This window comes from Plectropomus leopardus, chromosome 16, assembly GCF_026936395.1.
Source record: "Plectropomus leopardus strain MGB_pleo_1.0 chromosome 16, ASM2693639v1, whole genome shotgun sequence".
In the NCBI taxonomy this organism is placed as follows: domain Eukaryota; kingdom Metazoa; phylum Chordata; class Actinopteri; order Perciformes; family Serranidae; genus Plectropomus; species Plectropomus leopardus.
The window spans coordinates 16,600,517-16,624,072 of record NC_142191.1 but is presented as its reverse complement, the minus strand read 5'-3'; the positions used below and the strand labels follow the sequence as shown (position 1 = coordinate 16,624,072).

Here is a 23,556-nt window from a genome sequence, read left to right as displayed (position 1 = left end):
CAGGCTTGGCTGTGCGTCCTCAACAACACCTCCCACCTACCTCACATCCACTGTGAGCTGATACTGCCTGAGCACAGTCAGCAACAATGGAGAGGCTCTCAGAATGCATCAAAATGTAAACTGAGTCCTGCCTGTAGGCTACAGACCGAGTCCCCACCAATCCAAAGGAATGAAATATAATCACTGCAACAGTTTAAGATAGCGTCATCAATTAAGACCTAAATCCTTTCATCCACACATGAAAAACACTTCAAAAAGCACCTACACAACAAAATGATTGTGGACAAACAGGAAATAGTGATGTGAGGCCACTGCAGGTTAACTCCATCTCAATTCCAGGAAGTGACTCCAGCTTCCTGTGTGGTAGCTCCCTGCATTGGGCAGCATGACGGTCATTTCCAGGACAGAGTCATTAGAACCAGCCAGCTGTAGAGATTTAACTGTGAATGATGACTGGTGAGCTCTCTTATGTCATCGTATGAGTTGGTTTTGCTCTAAATTTCAGTGGTGCACCAAAGGGGGGTCAGGGGGGGGACAATGCACTCTTTCTAGGATTGCCAAAAATAATTGGAGGCCTGCATTACTGTCTTTAAAGGTGACCTTTTAATGCTTTTTGGGTTTTTCCCTTTTCACTATTGTTTTGTATAAGCTCCTTTGAGTGTCAGTGGTTACTTCCGCAACAATGTGACATCACAATGTAACACATAGCATAGAGTGTGCATAGAGAGAGCCAGTTGACCAATCAGAGCAGAGTGGACTTCGCGGGAGGCGGGACATTAGCCCAATGCTGCAGCAAAGGGTAGTACGAGACACATGATGTGTTTTTTGAACATTAAAGCATGTAAACCTATTCTAGTAGACCCCACAAATACAAATATGATGCTGAAAATGAGCATAATAGGGCCTTGTTAAGATATTTTTCAGGTAATTTTCTTGTACTTTTAACTTGCTAACTTCGGGGTAATTTCTTCTTTTGTTGGTCATCACCATATTCCCATGTTTTTGAATAAAATAAAGCCAACTTGCCCAGATCTCAAAAGGTTAAATACATATTTGGTTGTATTTCCATCTTTGTTTTGTGTGAAAGAAAAAATAAGTTTGCCCCAATTAATTGAAGTTTTACAATATGTAACATTACCTTTAAAATAAAAATAAAAAATACAAAATATATCAGTATATAATTCCTTGACTCTCTATATTTACACAGTTATCAAATAGCCTAGTTCAAAAGCCTAATCAAATTCCTGAAATTCAGTTATGGCTTTCGGTTTTGGTGTACCACCACAACATTTTCAGTGGCCCCATCTGGCCACCCCTATGAAACATTTCTGGGGAAATCACTGCTGACTTCACACTGGACTTCATTTGTGACTCATCAGCTCTATGAATAGATATGGTTTCCTCCTGCAGGATATATTGCAGATGGAAGAGTTGTTTTGTGTAGACAAACTGTGCACCGGGATAACCTGACTGACAACCGCGGCTGGTGCTGTATCAAGGAACCTGTATGAAGGAACTAAATAGCTTAAAAAGTAATCAAATTTTTCTCAACATTTCCCCCTCAGATGACTTCATTTGATGAATGTATCACCATGTAGAAAAGCATGTCAATCCAGTCTTGACATTTCCTCAGGTACCTCTGGATTGTCTGACAGGCTTTACCATACTTTAAAATGTATTTTTCCACAAGTACAGTGCTGAAACAAAGTTTGTGTGCATTGTGCAAACCAACAAAGTAAGCAGAGTTTGAGTTTGTGGGCCTGGTGGGAGATCCTATCAAGACAGAAGTCCAGAACAAAAGCTCCTCCATATCAGCTGAAAACATGTATTTGTTGTCAGAGAGAGCTGGGACAGGGAAGCTTAGCAGTGGCAGCAGTAGTTTTTATCAGAGTTGGCCGAGTACATTCTTAGGACAGGTCAGAGAGAGGGCACGTCAATTAGAGGCCACACCAAGAGAGTAATCACAAACAGACAGTGATGGAGCGGCAAGAAAGAATGAATCGATGAACTACTTAGAGTTTAGGTAGAGCACTGATCGCTTCTATTGTCCGTAAAATCCTTGAGGGTTCAGTTTAACGCCCCTTTTAAACACGGATCATGTCAGCACCAGATAATATACTAGTTGGTTAAAGCTACTGTTACAATTATTATAATTTTATGCATGGGCGCACAATCTTATAATGGCCACCTGGGTACAGACTAGGGGTCGACGGATATTGGTTTTTCAGGGCTGATATTGATACCAATTATTAGTAGTTATTGAGACCAATGACTAATATTTGGAACCGATATGCGTTTACAAAAAAATAAAAATCTTTCCATCAATACTTACAATTTGAAATATAACAAACTCCAACACAAAACGTTGTTTAGATTCCTTTAGCAAATGTTTAATAAAAACTGAAACATCATATACCAGCAAGATCTCAGCAACTTTTATTTAATAAAATCAAGTGAGTCGGCGATCATTAAAATAAAATGCAGATACAAATAATCGGCAAAAAGCCAAATATCGGCCCCAATAATCGTCCAGGCCGATAATCTGTCGACCCCTTGTCAAAAATATCACAATATTTATTTTTTTCCATATGGCCCAGCACTATTTCCCATTATATTTCCATCATAACTTTTTAACGAGGATTGAACTGTATTCAACACAGGAAAAAGGTGGCAACACACAGTTTAGGTGGGGTTTTCCTGCTGCATCCCTGATTAACAAAACAAAGTGATAATAAACAAATGAAGATTGATGAATTACTCCATGATACATTCACAGCAACTAGCGCGCCTATGTTCTTTATTTAGACTGTGTAACTGTTTTTTTTTTTTATTTATTTACTCCAGCTGCTCTCTCGGACATATCTCCTCAGGTATTCATGTCAGAATAATACCTCAGAGCACAGCTTCGTGTGTAATGTATTTTCTAAACTGTGACACCTACCTGTGTGAGACCCAGAGAGGAAATGCAAACTCACCAGCAGTGTTCCCAAGTTTAGTGCCGACTCTGGGTTCCTCATCAGTGACTCCAGCTTCTTCAGCCGGCTCTCCAGTCTGCTCTCCGCTCCCAGCATGGTTACAGCGTATCAAGGTCAAAGGACATGAAACAGTAAAAATACAGCAGCACCTGTAGGCCTGTCTTTTTGTCTCGGGACACCGTCACGCGGGCGGGCGGGAGGTGAAACTCCGCTTCTGCTTGGCTCAGCTCCTCATGTCAGCTCTTCTGTAAACTGCGTCTTGAGTTGTCAGGTTAATTATTTATCCGCTGCCTCACTCCTCCTTCATTAATATCTCACTACAAAGTGAAACCGAGCGGACTTTTCAGAGCCGATCGAGAAGCGTTTCACTCTCAGGTGAACTCCGTCTGCTTCCAGGTAGATACAACAAAATCTGATCCGACCACAACGTGCCCAACCTGTAGGACACACCACTGTCAAGTTAGACCGCAGACTTCCGGAAAGAGTTATCAAAGTAAAAGTCTCACAAAATGTCTAATATGGTGTAGTTTAATGTATAAATATTCATTCATTATGAAAAAAAATACCCATTCCAAAACGTGTATATTTTGTAAATAAATAATTTTGCATTCAAGAAAATAAATTTGAATAAAACTGTAAAAATTGTTGGAAAATAATGTAGGCACATTATGTACAAACAATGCATTTACAGATACATGTTTTATATATCTATGTAAATGTATTGTAGGAATAAAAAATAATGACTAAGATCATTTTTAAAACCCATTTCCTTTTTTTTAAGACCTTCAGCTGAGAGGAAACGTAGCAGAGAAAGTAAAAAATAAAACATCTTTAAAAAATGTATTGTAAATCAATTTACATGTAAGACTCATAATGAAAATGAAAAGTAATGAATAAATAATTGTAAACTTATTTGGCTTACATAGGCATGTACATGTATTATAGTTCTGACAATGACAAATAAGATTAGGGTTGACAAGTAACTTTAAAGCTGAAATTAATTATATAGGCTAGTTTATTTAAAGGACTCTTGCTCCATTTTACATATTTATTTTCATTTTTAGTATTTTCAACTTACATTTTCAACTCCCCTTTTTATCATCTATCTTTTATGTGTATCTTTTAGTGACAATGAAAACTTATTTTCTTAATTAAACACATAACCTAATTAAAAAACAAAAAATAAAACTTAATGCTACCATGATACAAGATTGATTAATGCTTTTATTTTGAAGACTAGCTACAGATCCGGTTGTACGCTGCCTAAGTGCAGGCCACTTGACAAATATCAATCCCATATCGGCTCCCTGAGTTCCCGTGTGCTGATAAGTGATTTGATGACTCCTGTCCTGCAGTTTTTGGTCTCTATCTGGAATGTTGCCGCAGGCCGGGATACCACGAGCCCCTGCACGACCAATCACTGCTCCCCGCGAGCCCTCCGCGAGCCCGCAACGAGCCGGAATTCCTGATCTCTTATCTCATTCATCTGCTTTACCGTCACAGCTCAGGGCCTCGACCAACTTTCAGTATTTTAGGAATGCTGATGCGCTGCCTTGCCGACACGCTGGCACTAAAAATAGATATTTACAGGGATCACAGTGTGTTAGCAGTCCTTATCTACAGCTCAAAATTTGGATAATTGTTTAAAGAATGTAAATTACATGAAGATTCAGAGGGTTACTGCACAACACAATATCAGTTCTTGAGCCCCAAAAAGAAAAAAAAAAACACCTTTCACACCTTGAGTAAATATTAATAAGAAAATTAAACATATAATATTAAGTAATTATTAAACAAGTGAAGCAAAAAAAATAAATGTTGAAAAAGCAACAGTTTTCTTGCTCTTAGAATAACTTTTATTTATTTTACTTTACAAAGAGGTCTCCACCAAAGCTCCTGGTTATTGAATCTATATTCAAATACAAACAATCTGTGAATAATCTATTCAGACAGTGGGCTAAATGTTTGACAAGGGAGGTTTAGAAAGTACCAATGGATTTCAGGCAACAACAGCAACAACATTTCTGACACAAACGTTTTTTGTTTTTTTTGTTCAAACATTGGATTAACACACACGATCAGGTCAGAAATGGCAATGATTAAAATGTGCAATAAAATTAACAAATGGCAGTCTTTAATAGTCTTTTTTTGGCCTCTGGCGTCAGAGAAGAGGACCGCTTGTTGACACCACAGCTATTTGCACGGAGTGATGTCATCACTGACAAAGTCCCCCCTTGCCAGGCGAGGATGACGGCAACATGATGGCATGACCTGTGGTGAAGATGCAGGCTGGAATGAGTGGGGAGAAATGTGTCGCTGCTGTCAGTACATATACGCACATACAAACTGATAGCCATGTAGTTTTGGAATGATGGCAGGGTCATATTTGGAGTTATTCTCAGAGTAGGCCATGATGACTAGTTATCCCAGGGGGATGTTGAACTCTTTATTAAGAAGAGGCTTTGAAGAGCACCCTCGGTTGGCTTGACACTGCTGTAATGTCAGAAAATATTTGGATGTAAAGAGAAAATAATGGCAGCAAGATGTGGAGAATAAGCTTTCTACTTGGCATGGGATATCAGTCAGCTGGCACCGAGCGCAGTGTTATGTTCTGTGTACTCATATGGGTTTCAGTAGGCTGCCTATGGGCCTTCTGGTGCTGTCTCGTCAGCTAAGGGCAGGTGCAAAGTTACACGGGCAAACACTGCTCTCTAGTGGGGATACAGTATATAAACATAACGACAGGGGACATTTAAGAGCTTCGGCACTCACAAAATACAACCAAGAGAAAAACAAAAGAAATAAAGCACTTTTTGAGTGAAAATCTACAGATGCATCATCCATAAGTTAATAAAACATCATATCTGTGTAGAGTTCAACGAGGAAATCTTACAATGGGACAAGTGTTGACACTGAGTGATCTATCTGGATCAAATCTCATCATGTATCCCCAATTTTGGGAACTGTAATACTGATTGCTGCACACTGCAGCATTTGACGCTTAAGTTTAATACCACATATGGTAATATTACAAGCCTGATTTTTTTTTTTTTAGAATTTTCTGATCAGATTATGTGACATTTAAAAAATCTGAATCAGTCAAAGGGATAGTCCAGATTCTTTTAAGTGGAGTTGTATCGGGTACATAGACAGTATATTACACACAGTAGATGTCAGTCAGAACACCTCCAGTTTGGAGAAACAGGCTGGAGTCTGACATGAAAGCTAAGCAATGTACTGCTGTGGACGAGGCAGCAAAGCAACATATTTTAGCCACCCACCTAAGTCCAGTTTACGTTATTGCTATATTGAGAGTATTTTTACCACTTTAACTTGCTGTCAGACAGTGATTTTCAACGGTAAGATAAAGCCTTTACATTGCTCTCTTTAAAACCAGACTCCCTTGAGAAAAACAGCAATTTAACATCACTGAACACAGGAGCCGCTGATCTACCGCTGCCTCCATCAGTTACATATTTTGTGTTATTGTGTGATTTTGGCATTTAAAAGGGTTAGTTTGGATTCTCCAAAGTCACACAATAACCATACCTAACTGATTAAAGCAGCTGTAGATCAGCAGCTTCCATATTCTGCAAACTAAAATTAGTTTTTCTTTCAAAGGAGTCTGGTTGCTTTGAGAGTATAAATAGGGAACTGAAGCAGATTCCCTGTCGAAACATGCTGTCTGACATTAAGGTAGAGCAATGAGAATACTCTCATTATAGTGTACAATTACATTTTATTTTATTTTGTTTTTATTTTTTAGGTGGCTAAATTACCTATCATAGTTCCCTTCATCCACAGCAGTACATTTCTTAGCTCTCTTGTTGGTCTCCAGCCTGCTTCTTCAAACTGGAGGTGTGCTGACTGACATCTACTGCATATAATATACTGACAACAGATAAGCACCTCATACAACCCCATTTTAAATAATTTGCACTATTCCTTTAAAATGTCATGCTGTGAATGTTCAGAGTGTTCGAGCATGCACGCATGGCACTTGGTGCTAAAAATGATTCTGATTTGCTATGAAAGCTTTGGCAGATCAGGTGAAAGGTGAGGGACCAGCATCATCAGGATGTTCACAAACCATCTCAGCTACTGCATATCAGTAAGTGTCCTGTCATATATTGTATGTACTCTGTTTTAGAGGAGGCAGAGGGAGCATCCTTTCTCCTCTGAGATTATTTTACCGCTCAGTCATTTGTCTTAGCAGCCCAGACAGACTCTGTCCACACAGTGTATGACCTGCCCCGTGATAAAGTCTTAATCTCAGCAGAATTTTTCTCCTCCATTAAAGGAAGTGAGCAGTATAGGGAATCACAGGCAATCAGTTGTGAGGGATCAAACCTCAGCACTCGTGTGTTACCGTATTTAGATTGGGCGTTGAGGTGGAGGGGAGAAGAGTATACTATATTCCTGGCTGTCGGTCAAAAAAATAAAAAAGCTCCTGAAGTCTGAGCCCCCGTCGGCCAGGTAACCCAAAACCTGGAGTGGGGAGTCAGCGTGGGATATGGGGAGAGGAACAATGTGGCTCTTTGTGCAAGCCGGGCAGGGAAAACAAACCGTTTCCCCTGGAAAGAGATCATGTTCAGGCTCCATCTGAGAAGACCACACAAGGCTGATCAGAGCCCTGTCTGCTGTGTGGAGCAACGAGAGGAGGAGGAGGAGGAGGAGGAGGAGCGCATCTGGGCACTGACACACACACAGATGCACTTTAGGGCAAATGGGGAGAAGATCTCAGATGCTCCATATCAAGCGCTCACAACATAAAACACTAGACAGCAATGCTCTTTGGTCCAAGACAAAATGTGTGACTGTGCTGTGTTCTTCCCCCTCACGTTGACTTGTGATAATATGGCCATCTGGACTGCTTCCTGGGTTGGCACCCTGCTGGTCTACAGGCAGAGCAACACACTGGTGGGCTGACAGGCTGAGGGACAGGCTGGAGGGTGTTAGCACTGGCGTCGTCCACAGGAGGGCGTGGCACTGAATCTGGCACCGCCATACAGTGTTAAACAGGGAGTCTGTTCATTAGGTGGAGAGAGAGAGAGAGGAAAAAAAGGAGAGTGAGAAAAAGTGGTGAGATGTTATAGATTCTGGACTGATTCTGTGTAATTTCCATTTCTAGGATATCTTATATCGACCCTTCTGCTCTGGACACTCATTCCTTAATCCACCTATTCTATACGGACGAGAACGAGGCTTTTAGTCGTGTCAACACTCAGATAACTGTCGCACAGGGCACAATCAAAACCAAGAACATCTGGCCTCTTTCTCTCTCACACACACTAAGACAGACCTTCATTCAAACACACACATATTAAACGTAAACAGACGTGCACACACTCATGTAAGGGCCAAACCAGGGTTCTGTACTCCCTCTGTCCCATTGCGTTTTAGTTTCAAACGCTCAGCGAATACCCATGTGGTGGGATCGGATTACACGGGGCTATAAAATATCCCAAATAAAGGCAGGGAAAACTGAGACGAAAAAACTGGCTGTTTCCTGAGGTGAAATCCTTCACTTGGCTGCTGATTCTGTCAGAGTGGGAGATTTTTAAGAGACTTTTAGCTGTGGAGACAATGGAAGAAGACAGCAATGTTGGGCTCAGAGCACAGAGGTGGCGAGCTAAAGTCATTCGCATACGGCAGCCAGCTCCCATTACACACAACGCAGGGCCGTAAATCCATCTGCACGACACAAGCAGCATGCTGTGATTTCATATGTATTGGTTACTAAGGGGACGCGTGAAACCACAACAAATGACAAAGCGGGAACTCATTTCATGAAAGGGAATCTTTGACACAAAACATCTGGGGTGTCAGATAAAGGTTTATGTTGTGCTTTCTCTATCGGCAGCCTTCATTTTTCAAACAAACAAACCAGATTAATTTATAACCCAGTGGCCTGTCTTTAGGGTTCAGTTTGGGTTAAAATGCAGCACTTTAAATTAGTGCTTCGAGGGGGACCGTCAGTGTTAAAAACTTTAGTTCCTTTTTAAGACCCATTTGGGTATTTAAAAGCCCCTTGTAAAACCATTTTAAAAAATCTTAATTTTTATTATAAAAAGAGTTAAATTAGATAAAAGTGGAGGTTTAACTGGACCAGCGATTAAGGCGGGGCAACAGGAGTTGTCGTTTTTATTCAAACTAAAAGGGAAATGTGCACCGCAACTACATGCAGACTTCAGGGGATGTGACTGCGACAACCTTGTGCAGACCACAGACCTATATGTTGGTGCAGACTTTGCCAAAAAATGCAAATAAACAGGCAAACAAATCTGCTTTGTAACAACATAGGTTCTTACCCACTGTGAAAGAATGAAAAAATAGTGCTTTTTTTCTGTTATTCAAGCTGCAAATCCACCTTAGACCACAGTGTGGGTTGCAATGGCAGTATGGCGCTTTCCCCTTTTTTTCACTCAGTCTCCAGAAGGAGAAGTAAGTCAACATTATTTATGAAATATTTTTATACAAAACAGGCACATAAATGAGACAAAAGGTTTCGTCAGTCTCTATGGCAATGCACAATGGCCAATTTCAGATTGGTTGCGCAACCCATCAAGGAGAAAAATGGATGCAGACAGATGGACAGATGGTTGTTAAAAAAGACACCTGTGGTGGGTATTAATATGACAATCAACAAAAAATATGTATATTTAAGCAATAAGTAAATAACTAATAGTTAATAAGATATGCTTTATATTTGAAGAGAAGGATCTTATGATTAGGGTTATGGTTATGTGGGAGTTTAAAGAAAAAAGCAGGGCAGTTGAAATCTAAACCGCCTCTCTAATATCAGCAGATTAATCTCAGCACATACAGTAAAACGGTAACATGATCCCATCATGGCGAGATACCAGCGGGGGAGGACGATGGTTGGCGTTACAGCCTTTTGGACTACCAATCAGGCAAGTGAAATCAAGACGCCCTTTGACTGGTCAAAAGTAAGGAGGATTTTCTGCTGCACTCTAACAACAACATCTGGTTGGCAGGGGACAGCAGTGGTGAGTGAAGAGAGAAGGAAAAGGATTGAAAGCGGAGAGTAGAGTGCTAAACTCATACATGAGAGAGAGAGACGAGCTGAAGCCAGAACAGGGTGTCATTGTGACATGCGTAATCGAACCGCTCTGGTTCTGCCCCTGTGTTTTCTCGTGAAGCCCCAGAGCTCTATCACAGCTGAGGGCTGGCTCTCATATTCGCAGCGCCTTACAGTCTGCCTGACAATCACCTCTGTCTCTACAGTGACCTCAGAATCATGTCTGCACTGCCTCACAATGCAAGAAGCGACGGTTTGACTTTGGGGTTACACTTAATCAACCTCACTTGATCTGTTTCTCTGTCAGGGGTGTCAGGTTGGACTGATCCACCCCACAACCTCAAGGTCACAGCTTTGATTTAGCAGCAGCCGTCACCTTCTACTTTCCTCATACATTGCTCTGGATACCAGCTAATTACTTAAAATGTCTTAAACAGACACACACATCTTGGCAAAACTGAACCTACAAAACAGGCTGCCATGCAAACAAAGCATTGTGACTGTCAGGTTGTGGTGAAGTGATCGCCTTTCAAAGTGACTCTCACTGCCTGTGCCCTCCACCTCCTTCCCCTGTTGTAACCTTAGAGCCCAGAGGAGTGCCAGGTTACTGGGATTCTCTCTCTTTGGCGCCATGCTGTTTAGTGACCACGCGCATACTGTGAGACCTGTGATTAAGCTTGCCCTGTGTGAGTGTGTGTGCGCACATTTTCCAATCCCTAGTTGAATGGCGCTTCAAAATAATTGCTGGTTTTTAAATTAACCAAAACAGAATACCATGTGGGAGAAGTTTGCCACACAGAACAATGTGATCTGATTTAGAAAGCTTATGCAAATACACTTGGTATAAATGTGCCTGACAATCTCTAAAATGCTTTTATGCAGTAAATCCCAACCATGTGTTGCTTTTGGCATGTCTTCTGTGGATGTATAAGCAAGATAACGAGGTGCAGTAGTTCTCTTGCCTCTTCCAACTCTGTAATATCAGATGCAACAGCTAGTCAAAGCATAGCTATCTATACTTTGACTTGAAACAGAATCTCTTACCTCCATCCTCTACTTATTCTGATCACGGATTCGTAGGCATCTCCTCTTCAGAGCGGGCTCCATATCTCCAGCACTGGGCATATTAGCAGGGCTCCGCAGGCTACCCTTGTCCCTGAGTTTGGGCAAGAGCAGCGGGATGGTGGTCCCACCTGTCTTTGGCGCTGTGGGCAGGGCATAGGCATGGTCCTCATCAGGAACATGGGGGTCCTCTCCTACCTCCCCAACTACTGCTAAAGGCTCTTCTGTCTGACCGTCTGGGCCCTCGACCTGCACTGGGCCAATGACAGAACACTTGTTCTCTTTGATGGCCTCGAGCTCACTGAGCGCAGGATCAGTGGGTGGTGCTGGTACTCTCTGGGGTAGGGAGGAGTCCGGGCTGACGGGTGCAGATGAGGAGGACATCCCGTTTGGACTGTGGTGCTGAGATTTCAGGGTGGAGGACGTAGAATCATATGGAGGGGTGCTCCCTGCAGGGCTGGGTGGGGTGTGTGAAGGTGGCGTGTGGGAGTCCTGGTGGTGGTAGACAGTGTCATGTGAAGGGGACTTTGGTAGAGGAGGTCTGATGATGTCGTGGAGCCCTGATCTGGTACCCTGCCCAGTCCCTGACTCTCCCAGCCCTGATAGGTCCATTGCTCCATTGGCACTGGGCTTCACTTGGGTCCTTTGAAGAACCCTTTGAATGACTTGTCGCTCTGACTGCTGCTGCTTATAGTCTGTCAGCCCCTCTGACCCTGAGGCTGAGCAGGGGGACTCATTATACTGTGCTCTGGGGGAGGATGCTCCACTCTGTGGTGTGGATGATGGGGACGGGAATGGCCTCTCTGATTTGACCCAATCTGTGTTTGGGGAGGAAAGACCTTGAGTCAAGGTTCCAACCAATTTGTTGGCGACCAATCTGCTGTCACCTTCAGGGATCCCTGGAGATGACGGCCTGGTAGCCCTGGATCTACCCCTGTCTACACCTTCTGGCACAGGCTGGATAACACCACTGTGACTTGGAGTTTCTAGGGTTGCCTTGGACGGGACTGGAATGGGGATAGGAATGGGTATGGGGACAGGTAGGGGGACAATAATGGGATAAGGCACCAGGACAGTGGGTTGGGGCAGAAGAGGGCTAAAGGAAGGGATACCATAGTTCATTATGGGAGGCATTGGGACTGGACCTCTTGGCATCATGTTTATAGGAGGTGAGTGCAAGCCAGGGAAGTAGGCCCCTGGGAAGGGATGTATCAGTCCAGGGGGATTCATGGAGGAAGTCGGGGGCTGCAGGTGAGGTGAGTGAGGAGGTCTGTGGATAGGGCTTGAAGGGGGGCCTGGGTGTCTGGGAGGGTTGGCAAGGGGGCTTTTCAGGCCCTGAGCATGAAGAGGAGGTCTGATGAAGGGCATGGGGATTTGAGGTACCGGCTGATGTTCCAGAGGGGGACGGGGCGGAGGATGAATGGGAGCAGGGTGGGGTGACACCTCCACAGGAGGGGGAGGAGGCTGGATGGGTCTCTCCAGGGTCCTCAGCCCAGAGACAGGGACCTTTGAGTTAGATGAGGATGCCTCTGAGGGGGACACAGAGGTGGATTCTGCTGATCCATGCATTGACGTGGGCCCTTTAGGGGAAAGGTTTCTATGGCGAGCTTCGCCTGCACTGCTGCTGCTACTCCAAGACTCAGGAGTGAGTAACTTTTGCCCGGCTACAATGGCGTCTGCCCTACCCTCCTGGCTGGATCTGCTCGGGCTGGAGCTGGTGAGAGCTGCACGGGCTTCTCGATAGAAAACATCCATCTTGTACTGATTTAGACACTTGGTGCTGCAGAACTGGAGACGTTCCTCGCCAGATCCAAAGTCCAGGTATTCTTTAGTGTGACGGACATGCTTGCACCAATCGCATACCTGTGGCACAGGAGAGAGAGACTGTGGAGGGTCATTGAAGTGATAGAGGCTGGCTGAAAACTTTGTACAACAGTAGTAGTAGATAACCTGACTTTATCCCAAACTCCTAAAGACAGTTGGGAACTTTTATGAAGAACTTTATTTGCGGAAACTGTCACTATATTCTGATAGAAGTACATGAGACAGATAGTCTGTGAAAAAACTCATGTCCCTCCTCATCCTACTATCTCTATTGGCACTCACTGGAATTGACTGCAGCGCACCTAAACAACCAATCAGAGCAGAGGAGTCTTTTATGCAGCTTTCAATCACTGACATGATTGACAGAAACTGTTAAACTAGGTGCCGCTGATCAAATATGAATCTAGTCGTCTCACTAAATGAGAGAATCATATTTTATCACATTATATCATATTTTTGCCTGAAAACTAATGTACAACTTGTGGATGTTTCTGGAAACATTTGAGGTGAGAAATAGGCAGTGCAGTAACAGAATCTTTGGTCATATTTGATCATAGCTGCCCAGTGTGAAAGTTTGTCCGCAGTTCATGGAGAGATTGACATGACTGACAGCTGTGTGAGCCTGCTTGTTTTCTTTCACTTGTGGTAAAGCTATTACATGTGCTCCACTTTTCCCAAGATTATTTGTCACATTTAGTGCTGTGTGAACATAGTGACAGTTTCAGCAAATATGAAAGAATTTCTTTTTTATTTTATGTCTTTATAAAAGTAAGTGTAGCTTTGATGTAAGAAAACCACAAGCTACACGTATATAAAGCTGTTTACTCTTGTGATATTATTACACATTTACAATAATACCTTACATTGGAAACAAAAGATACATTGATAGTGTCCTCTTACTCTGACATTGCTGTTTATCTTCAACACCAGTCTGGGCGAGTCCTCTGTGTGAGGATGCTGAGGGGATCTCTCTCCGTGGAGGTCTTCATCTCTGGCCTGACAGGGGAAAACCACAGTGTGACACACATGATGTGAACCCCTGTGAAGCACTCTGTCAAACCTGGATTTGTTCTCCATTTTATGATGATGTAGCTGTGGTTGCTTTAAATCAAAATGCTACACTGGAATCATTCTGCGGTCATTAAATCAAATTCGAGCTTCTTACATAACGAGTGCAGAAAATAGCTTTCGAATGAATCGCCTTGTCATCAAGGTTAGAAGCAGTTTAAACTTCGTGCATGATGGCGCCAAACCCTAAAGGTCAGTACAACAAAGGGAAACCACTGTGTTGTGAAACAGATACGATTCTACAACCGAGTGGGGAGATAATGCAGGTGATGTATTGTCATATTATTAATGGCCTTGCCAGTATTAATATAGGAAATTCCTCTTGATTCATGAAAGCTGATCTGCTGTGGACCGGAGTGCTCCCCCATCTCTGTAACCCATCGAGTCGTGTTGAGTTACGAAACATGAGGCAGCTGAAGGTAAGGTATGCACTGAAAGTGGACACCTCGCCCCAGGCCTCCTGGCCTTCCTCTCAGACAAGCAGCGACAGGCTAACGGCAATGCTTTCCTCCCTGCCTCCGAAAAACTAGAGGCCTTGTTGCACACAGAGTCCGTTCAGCCCTCCTTTTTGTCTCTGTTGTCATGTGAATAAACCAACCACAGTATAAACAACAGTGAGGGTGAAAGGCGATACAGCTGCTCGACACACCGCACCTCTAAAGAGGGCATATCCATGTCGTAATGGAAGGTGAAAAATCACTGCAATGTGCATCAGAGCGGTTCTCCATAGTTGTAGCTTCCCTGTCCTCCGGACCAAAGCCACTTAGTGGCCGGCCCCTCCTCCATTAACGCGAAACTGATACTAAGTGTCCTTTACAAACTTTGACCTCCCTGCCACCATTCCTACACTGGGTCCTCCATATTAACTAGAAAGTTTGTTCTCAGAGATCACTGCTTTTCAAATGCCTGTAAATTAATCCATCTGTTATGACCTCACAAGATCACCAGTATCTGTTTCTGAAGATCTGTTTACCTGCCAGAAACCACTTGATGCCCGAGTCTTCTGTGTTTGGAAAGTGACACAAACTCTGTCCTAAGAAAGTGCTCGTATGTGTGAGTGCATGTGTGTGTGACATCAACTAAAGTCAACAGTCAAAACTATAAAAACAAATCTTCAAATCATTTACCACCACGAAAATATCAGGATATCTAACATCTCTCCAACTATGGACGAACCACACTTAAATGTTTATCACTTCCAACACTGGTTTATATTGTATACATCTTTTGTTTACCACCAACCTTATTGCGTTTGAAGTAGGCCCGTCTGCAGGCGGCAAAACACTTCTCACTGCAGAAGCTTTTGAGCTCTGAACCCATACACAGAGAGTAGCGTTTTACCCCTTCCTTCTGGCACCAGACACACACTATCTGCACATTCTGTACATCTTCCACTGCAGAGAAAAAGCAGAAAAAATGGTCAGTTAATAAGAGTAATTTGCTAAAGTTTTACTACCCAGCATTGCTAAAACAGTTCCAAAGAGGTGTGTTGGGTTAAGAAGACTGTTTAAGGGTGAGACTTGTGTTGATAATGAAGGATTTCAACAGCCAAAATAAGCTCCTTGATCAGCTAAAGCAAAGTACTATTGTTTTAATGTCACCAGAACTCAAGAGACATGAGTCAGCTGTCCTCCTCTCTGACCCGGAACTGAGCTTTTAGCCAATTATATGTTTGAATAATGTTAGTATGTTTGAGAATCACAGGATCTTGACCCACAGCTGGAGGGGCTCCAAACCTCCTGTGGGTTATACCCCACTATGAATTAATTAAAGAAGTCTTGGGGGGCAATCTAATTTCAGGGAGGCCATTACACCCCTGTTATTTCTTATTATCTGCACCACTGCTCTGTGTGGTCTGTAGTTACACACAGTTCTGACAGTCTGAATTGTTTTGCCTCTGCTCTCCAGCACATTGAAACGATACAATGACTGACTTTCATTTTATGTTTGAAGGTTTTTACATCAACATTGGGTCTAAGGTGTAAGAACTGCAACCTTTTTTATACTGTATGTAAAGTACAGTATACACTATTGCTTTTCTTTGCACTCTGCAGGGTGGATTCCACCGCCAGGATTCCCATTGTGTCAAGTTTGAAAAACTTTACACAAAAAATACGCTGAGCTTTATATGCTTTGCATTGTACCAGTTTCAGCCATGCCACAAACTCTTAGTTAAATAGCCACTTTTCATTGAAATTGCATTTCCCCATGTCATCCAGGGTGCATCGACAGCTAGCTAGCAGACAGTGGATCCTCTGTTCTGAATATCCCAGCTGGTAAATAAATATGAGTCCTATTAGCTCTACTTTTCTGATCTGCATGGCAGAGGCATTCAGTAAATTACATTAAAAAAGATGTTACAAGTTTTTTGAAATTTTACAATCCAATGCCATCAAAAAAGAAAAGATTAATTAAAATATTTTTCATACAGGACTTTATTTATTAAGGCTTTTTTTTTATTAATTCATTTGATGCCTTTCAAGGTCCCATATTATGCAAATTTCAGTTTCAACCTTGTATTTGTGGCTTCTATAAGAACATGTTTACATGCTCTAATGAAAAGAAAAATACATTTTTTTTTTACTATTGTCTGCCTGAATATATCTGTATTTACCTTTTATCTGAAATGCTCTGTTTTAGTGTCTGTCTCTTTAAGACCCCCTCCCAAAAAAGCCAACACTGCTCTGATAAAGGAGCATTTTTTCGCTTTTCCACATCTCCACTCTCCGTGTAATATCACCATCATTGCAGCCGGGGAATGACTGTATCGGCACTGTAGAGATAGTTTCTAATTCTATACATTATAGTTGTGACATCACAAGTTCCAGGAAGTCCTGATGGTTCATTTAAAGGCACATGTTTCTGAATATGGACTATGTGCATTTCTCTGTGGACTTAGGGTTTAGATACTGTCACAGTATTCACATAGCACCTAAACCTGCTTTATAATTTTAAAAAAAGAAAAAAATCTGACTTTTTATGAAATGGGACCTTTAAATATCTGAAGGAACCCTGCTTTCTAATTAAAGTTGAAAGTCAACACACGTCTATTTTAATCATTTTTTTTTTTTAGACTCAATATGCTCTTACATAGTCAAAACAGCATAAAACATATTACTGCACAGTATATTAAGATAAGACTATGGAGCGTCAGCATCAGCTTGTTCAGATTTACTGAGCTGATTTCTCTTCAGCTGCAACTGACAATGTTTTGCAATGACAGTAATTTATCTCAGATTGGTATGTCAGAGAAATGTATTTTTTGACATAGAGCAATAATAAATCAGCTGGTAGCAGATAACCTCAGGTTTCACTCTTTTGCTAGCCTTTTTATATACAGTTCTTGGCTATTATTTAATACAGTAACAGTATATTTAAGTAGGCAAGTAAGTATGGATATATATACAACAAAAAATGACTCTTACAATTGTTTACTAGGATTCTATGAATGTCCAGGAATGTTGAGAAAATTGCTGAAATTCATATGTGCCTCATGCACATTTCCAATCCTGCTCTCTGACTTTTTAAATATAACTGTTGGTGGAATATGTTTGCACGTGTGAATCTGGTGGCAGCAGCCTTATAAGCTAACATCATATCACGTCATGTGTAGTCCCACAGCCCAACTACCTGCTGATGGCTTTATGAGGGGGACAATGACAGGGGCACTCTTGTGCTCCTTGGGAGTGGTCAGGGATGAAGTTGTTGAGGAAGAGGAGGGTGAAGAGGAGGGGACACTGGAGGACTCTCGCTCTCCACTCTTCATGGCGAGGACGGAGTGACCAACTTTGGCGTCCAGGCTCTTGGGTTTTGGCAATGAGTTCTCTGAAAGACAGGAACAAAATACGATGCTAATGACTCTCCATGCAACACAATAGCATAAATCCATGCAATGGTTTAACTGATACTGTAATATCATAACAATGCCCTACACTGATTTTGAGTCCAGTCGTGCTCAGAAACAATAGATGTATCTGAATGAATGAAACTTGAGAACTGCAGGAGAGTATGTCTAGCAAATTTGAACAGTGACTCAATGTCTGCACTGAAACCTGCAGAACCTGTTAGTGTAAATCCAAGAAGACTCCACTATAACAGCGAACCGTCTACACCGGCCCTCACCTTTTAGCACAGACACATGCTGACGCCTCTCTCTGTAGTTTCTGATCTCATTGGCCTCTGACTCTCGGAGGTCCACCTTGTCGTAGCCGTACCATCCCAGCAGCTCATTCATGGTGCTTTCTGCAAACGTCTGCATGTAAAAAAAAAAAAAAAAAAAAGAGAGGAAAAGAAATCACTGATTAACCTTCTATGTAAAGGGATACGGTAACTGAGCCATAGCCTGCCTGCACATGGGAAATTGTGACCGTACATCTTAGGGGTTGTTAGTGGAACTTTTTATCCTATGTTAAACATAATCAGCCCTTCCTACTCTGAATCAATGCAAGGGATTCTTTCTCAGCCCCAGCCCAGTTGAGGAAATGAATATGGGCACAGTGGAGTACAGTATGACGCTTTTTCCATGATGTATTCAAGTTGTTTACTCTTGCTAAATCTGAGACGGAAAGGTTTAAAACCTAACACCAGTGTGAAATCTATGAATCATCCTTTGTTTATCTCTTTTAATTGGAAAAAAGAGGGAGAAAAGAAAACTGTTCCCCGCAGATGGGATGTGTGGTCCCTCTTTTTTGTTTTATTACGACCAGATGAAAAAAAAAATAAAAAAAATACAAAGGTCTCTCTCTTTATCCACCCACCTCTCTCTGTGGCTTTGGGAGGACCGGATTGGAGGAGAAACCTGATCCGGAACGGGCAGAAATCAGAGCGGGACACCCTACACCACAGCGAGGTCCCACGGTTCTCGGAAATGCCCCACTCCTCTCCCTTCTCTCCAGTGTCCACCACTCTCTCTCCCCACTTTCCCTGTCCCTCCCCTTGCCTCTCTTTCTCTCCTCTGCCCCCCCTACCTCACCTCCCATCTTCACCATCCTCCCCTCCACCCCAGCACCTTCCAGCCCTGACACCCGACACAGCGCTGCCTCTCAGGTTTCACCCTTTTCCAGCACAGCCAGTCTGCTGTGGTGGTGTTGTAGTGCTGTAGTACTGACTGCACATTCTTTCCCCTGCTTTCCTCACTCCGACCTCTGCTCCGCTCTAGGGCCTCAAAAGAAATGGATCTCTCCCCTGCTTGCTCACTTTCTGCTGTGTGTGTGTGTCTGGGAGAGAGTGTGTGGGTGAGTGCAAGCAGTGGTATCATATCCAGCTAAATATGCCTAACGATGATTAAAGTTAAGTATCCGGTGTCTGGTGCTGCGCTCGGGTCTGACGTGGAGGGAGTAGGTCCGAATGTGGTGTTGAAACAGATGTATTACAGAGACAACACTGGGCTGGACCTCAGCTGAGCAAGAAATCAGCCTGCCTGCCTTCCTGCCTGTCTTTCTTTTGCCATCATTTGACTCTTTCAAAGGTGCACATCTTCATGGTTTTACTTTACAACTCACTGTGAAATCTGACAAATTGATTTTACTTAAAAAATCTAGGAAATCAATTGGCTCGAAAGGTGTTAGTAAATATAACTATTCTTATTGTATGTTTCCTACATATCTAATTGTTGAGTTTACTTAACATTTGGTTATTTGTGAAGTTGTTGCAACTGCAAACGACAAGTTTAATTACATAAATCTTAAGCAACTTCAGTAAACCAAGTTTACTATGCTATCTATACACTGTAAATAGAAACTATTTGTCTCAACTTAGTGCTCAGGCTGCCTTCAATTTTTTAAGTTGGCTGAATGTGGGTAGACAAATTGAGGTGATTTTGATGATTCAACTTGTCTTCTCAAATTCAGCCAGCTTTCAAAATTTGTGTGTTTCAACTTTCAAATTTAAGGCAGTCTATTCAAACAAAGGGTTTCTTTTTACAGTGTATGCATTCTGCTAATGGCAAACTAGTCAATCATATTTCTTAAACTATAAACAAAACAGAATTTGCAGATTTCCAAACTTCATTATTGGCAAAATCTTCTCAGTCAAGATCAAGTTGAGTCAGACAAACTCGGTTTACTTGCTAAAACTTAGAAAGAACAAGATACTTCCACTTAGCATTGTTAAGTTGCAATAACTTACAAAATTAAGTGAATATAACTAAATTTCAAATAAACTTAACGCTTAGATATGAAGTAAACAAATTAAGAATTATTGTTAGATGTACTTTCCTTTTCAAGGCAATTGGTTTCCAAGATTGCTCTAAGTAAGATAAACTCGTCATATTTTAAAGTTTCTAATTAATATCTCACATCACTTCTAATCTGGGTATCCTCTCCTGTATTCATACAAGTTCAGTATCATTTCTGTTTGCTTGTTAACGAAAAACGGGCAATCTTTTTTTTCACCCACCCCTCCACTTCCCACAATGTTGTTTTTGTTTCTTTTTGGCAGTTCAGACAAACATCTGCTTTGTGAGAGTGACAAGCCATATCCCAAACCACAGAGAGGGTTGCAGCCAAAGGCAACAAACCGGGGCCGACCCTGAGATTCAGCCCAGGCAGGCTCACATCAAGCGGGGATAGCGTTTCACATGTTTTGATTAAAATTAGTTAAGTTGTAACACTACACCTCCCCTGGATATCAAACGCTACAATCCAAACCACTTACACAAAAAGAGCACATTTCCTCTCTCACGAAAGGCCAGAATCTTCTCCTCCCCCCTCAAAAACTTGTCTTTTTAGATTTCTGAGCTGCTGCTTGAAGGAGCTTCGGATATCCCTTTACCACCACAGTCAACACTCTCAAATAGCCAGTGTCCAAACCCAAACAAAGCAGGACAATCCATGGATTAGTTTCCATACAGTAATGGGCTTATAATGGTGGGAGGGAAGCATGTCTGTTACTGTGATTTAACTGCCATTTAAAGCAATCAGCAGAGTAGAGGTTCTTGCCCTGATGGACTTTATCTCTGAATAGGAACTTTATTTGAGTATGATATTCAAATTGTGTGATAATGTTTTTTTTCCCAAGGCTGATGTACACTATTTAAAGGATATAAATGTACTCTCTCTTTGGGTAGGCATGCCTATGCGGTACAGCAAGTGTGCGCACTGCAAAGAACGGGGAAGAAGTGACGCACATCTGGATCTCCGCTGGACATTACGCTGTGCGCGTCCGGCCACAGCTGGGCTGACATGGCGTCCCTAGTGTGGGCAAAGGCCAACTATTCACTGCGAACATCTATAATTAAAACATCCTGTGTGTGACATTTTGAGTTTATATTTGTAAGATGTGTTTATTATGATTGTCCTCCAAGGGGTGCAACCTTTGAAATTATTTGAAATGTGCAACAAAAGTGACTTCATGACGCATGTTTGCGCACATTTAAGAGAGTATTCACTGAAAACAAACAACGTGCGTAATTATTCCCGTCATTGATCTGTGCGCAGTTGCCTGCCCTGAAGACATGCGCGCACAGAAGTTATCACTCGGTCATTAACACGTCTCACTTGATAAAAACTAATCCAACACACACACGCGCGCACACACACACACACACTCACCTTCATCTCCTGGTTGATCTCCCTCTTCACGGGGTGCGCAGGTTTCCTGCTGCGTTTATTTTCCGGTGGTCTCCCTTTCTCCATCTCTGGCATAGTCCTGGTCTGGCTAGATCCGATCCGGATCAGTGTTAGATGTCAGCTGGAGGGGTGTTTTAGCGGAGTAGCTCTGAGTGAAAGCTGTCACTCCCGGTGACAGCGGCTGTCATTCCCGGACGTCTGCGTCCCTCATCTGGGGCTTCACACCATTCGTGTCCACTGAACATGCGTGCGCTCCGGGCTGGAGGCTCAGCCGCCGAACAATCCTCACTCTCTCCTCTCACACACCGTCATGTAACTGCAGGTGACACAGACAACACTTCCTGTTAAGACTTTCAAAGTAAATTGATAATTACAATAAGGTAAGGTCCTTATGCAAATAAGAGACAATAAGATTAGCCAAATATTCAACTACTCACCTCCATAACGACATTTGTATAATATTTGATACAAATATCTGTGATTATATCTATATCTGTGACCTCAATGCCATCCACATTAACAATATTCCTTAAAAAGCAGTTGTATGCAATCTTGACCTCACTGCATTAAATGACCTACAGTGACCTCTAGGATAATCACAGCTTTGTGAAACTTCACAGTCACAAACTACAGACTTTGTGTATTCAGAGGATGGATGGCTTTCCTGATAATGTCTTATGTGGGAAATATAAAGTCCATCTTTGCCTGAATAAGGATAGAAACATTTTTTTTGGCTCACTGCTATACACTAAAAAGATAGTAAAAACGTTCCTGCTTAGGAATACATTACAAAAACCAGTTGAAGTGTTCTAATTGTAATGAGAAATGTGTGTATTTGTTTATTAAAAAAAAGACATTTTTTTGTGATCAATTAATTACCATAAAAGCCTGGCATATCAAATATGATACAAAATGATCTCTATTTATGCAAATTGTTTTTCAAAATGCACAACATACCGGCCAACAGGAAAACTTGAGGGGCCCTATCTGGAGCTAATGTTCAAAGGTAACAAAAGCATGATCCTTAGTTTCAGGTAATTATAAAATAGTGAAAACATAGTTAAGAATACTATGTTCTTCTATTTTTTTCCTGCCAGAATATCCAACTACATCATACACACTAGACCTTTATGGAACTTTGACACTAGTATTAATGAAATAAAATGAAAATGTTTTGAGGACACATGCTCAACATGCATGAAAACTTGAAAAAACAAAAATTTTGTTAATGTGAGCCACTTTTCTATGCCAAACGACAATTAAATTCCAACTAAATATCCACCTCATTGTCTGTTGCAACAAATCAGATTGAATGCATTGTTAAAAACAACCGAACAACAACAATAAAAAGAAAAAAAACTAGCTACTACAATGCAACAAAACTTATTCATGGAAGTACAGGAGTCTATGAATAGGCAAGTGGGTGTTTTACAACTTATTTGCAACACTTTTTTAGCCTCAGAGTTAAAAAAAAAAAAAAAGAAACAGGCTTTTAGAGTACCTAAAACTATCTTCATATTGTAAGCTAAACAATGAAATACTTGCCTTGTTAAAAGTAAACTGCTTGTTCTGCAGTTTGCTGGTGATCTCATTTTCCCATACATTTTCCGCTGTTATTGTGAAAACAAAGTAGCCCAACTTCCGGTCTAATTCCTGCTCTTTCTGTGTGTCTTGACTCTGCCCTCTCCAGATAGGGAAGGGAGGGCCCTGTGATTTGATGTAACCCAACACCTGGCGCCCACCCCTCCCAAATCTCAACAGATACATTTCATAAGGAATGCAAAGACTGTGTTTTATCTGAGGGGACACAGTACAAACACTGTCTGTATACTCTTGTCTTAAAATAAAGAGATGAAAAGAACGCTGTGTGTTAAATGATACCATGGCAGAATGTATGGGGCTTTCTCAAATGGCATCTGTTTGATGAGTGTCTCTGTATGTCTGCTATTGTACATTTGTGCAGACAACTTTCAAAAAAAAAGAAAAGAAAAACGTCCACATTTGGTCCTGGGCCACC

At 41.9% G+C, this 23,556-nt stretch overlaps 2 protein-coding genes across 10 annotated transcripts in view; both read right to left on the bottom strand.

Moving 5' to 3' along the window:
- LOC121955159 (rho-associated protein kinase 2-like) overlaps positions 1–3,439 on the bottom strand; it is a 46,046-nt gene extending 42,607 nt beyond the window's left edge. For 5 of the 8 annotated variants that reach the window (XM_042502996.2, XM_042502994.2, XM_088089876.1 and 2 more), the window contains exon 1: positions 2,976–3,439. In XM_042502996.2, coding sequence (XP_042358930.2) covers positions 2,976–3,071 — 96 coding nt within the window. In that variant the 5' untranslated portion in view covers positions 3,072–3,439. The remainder of the gene's footprint in view (positions 1–2,975) is intronic. The other 3 variants (XM_042502998.2, XM_088089877.1, XM_088089878.1) reach the window with 1 other exon arrangement.
- A 1,369-nt stretch (positions 3,440–4,808) lies between these two features.
- LOC121955992 (sine oculis-binding protein homolog A-like) lies at positions 4,809–22,072 on the bottom strand. 2 transcript variants are annotated; one of them, XM_042504093.2, is made up of 7 exons: positions 21,522–22,072; positions 18,094–18,223; positions 17,602–17,796; positions 15,214–15,365; positions 13,804–13,899; positions 11,062–12,942; positions 4,809–8,002 (listed from the first exon to the last, which is right to left on the bottom strand). In XM_042504093.2, exons 1-6 carry the CDS (start codon positions 21,612–21,614, stop codon positions 11,071–11,073), a joined length of 2,538 nt encoding a protein of 845 aa, XP_042360027.1. In that variant the 5' UTR covers positions 21,615–22,072; the 3' UTR covers positions 4,809–8,002; positions 11,062–11,070. The 2 variants fall into 2 exon arrangements, with proteins under 2 accessions (XP_042360027.1, XP_042360026.1); XM_042504092.2 differs by having other exon boundaries at positions 11,062–12,963; positions 21,522–22,071.
- Between the last annotated feature and the right edge of the window lie 1,484 nt (positions 22,073–23,556).

Coding starts and splice junctions, on each gene's coding strand:
- LOC121955992 (XM_042504092.2), bottom strand. CDS start 21,614: ATGCCAGAGATGGAGAAAGGGAGACCACCGGAAAATAAACGCAGCAGG. Junction 18,224..21,521: donor AGATCAACCAGGAGATGAAG/GTGAGTGTGTGT, acceptor TTTTACATGCAG/ACGTTTGCAGAAAGCACCAT. Junction 12,964..13,803: donor AGATAAACAGCAATGTCAGA/GTAAGAGGACAC, acceptor GACCCTCCACAG/TCTCTCTCTCCTGTGCCACA.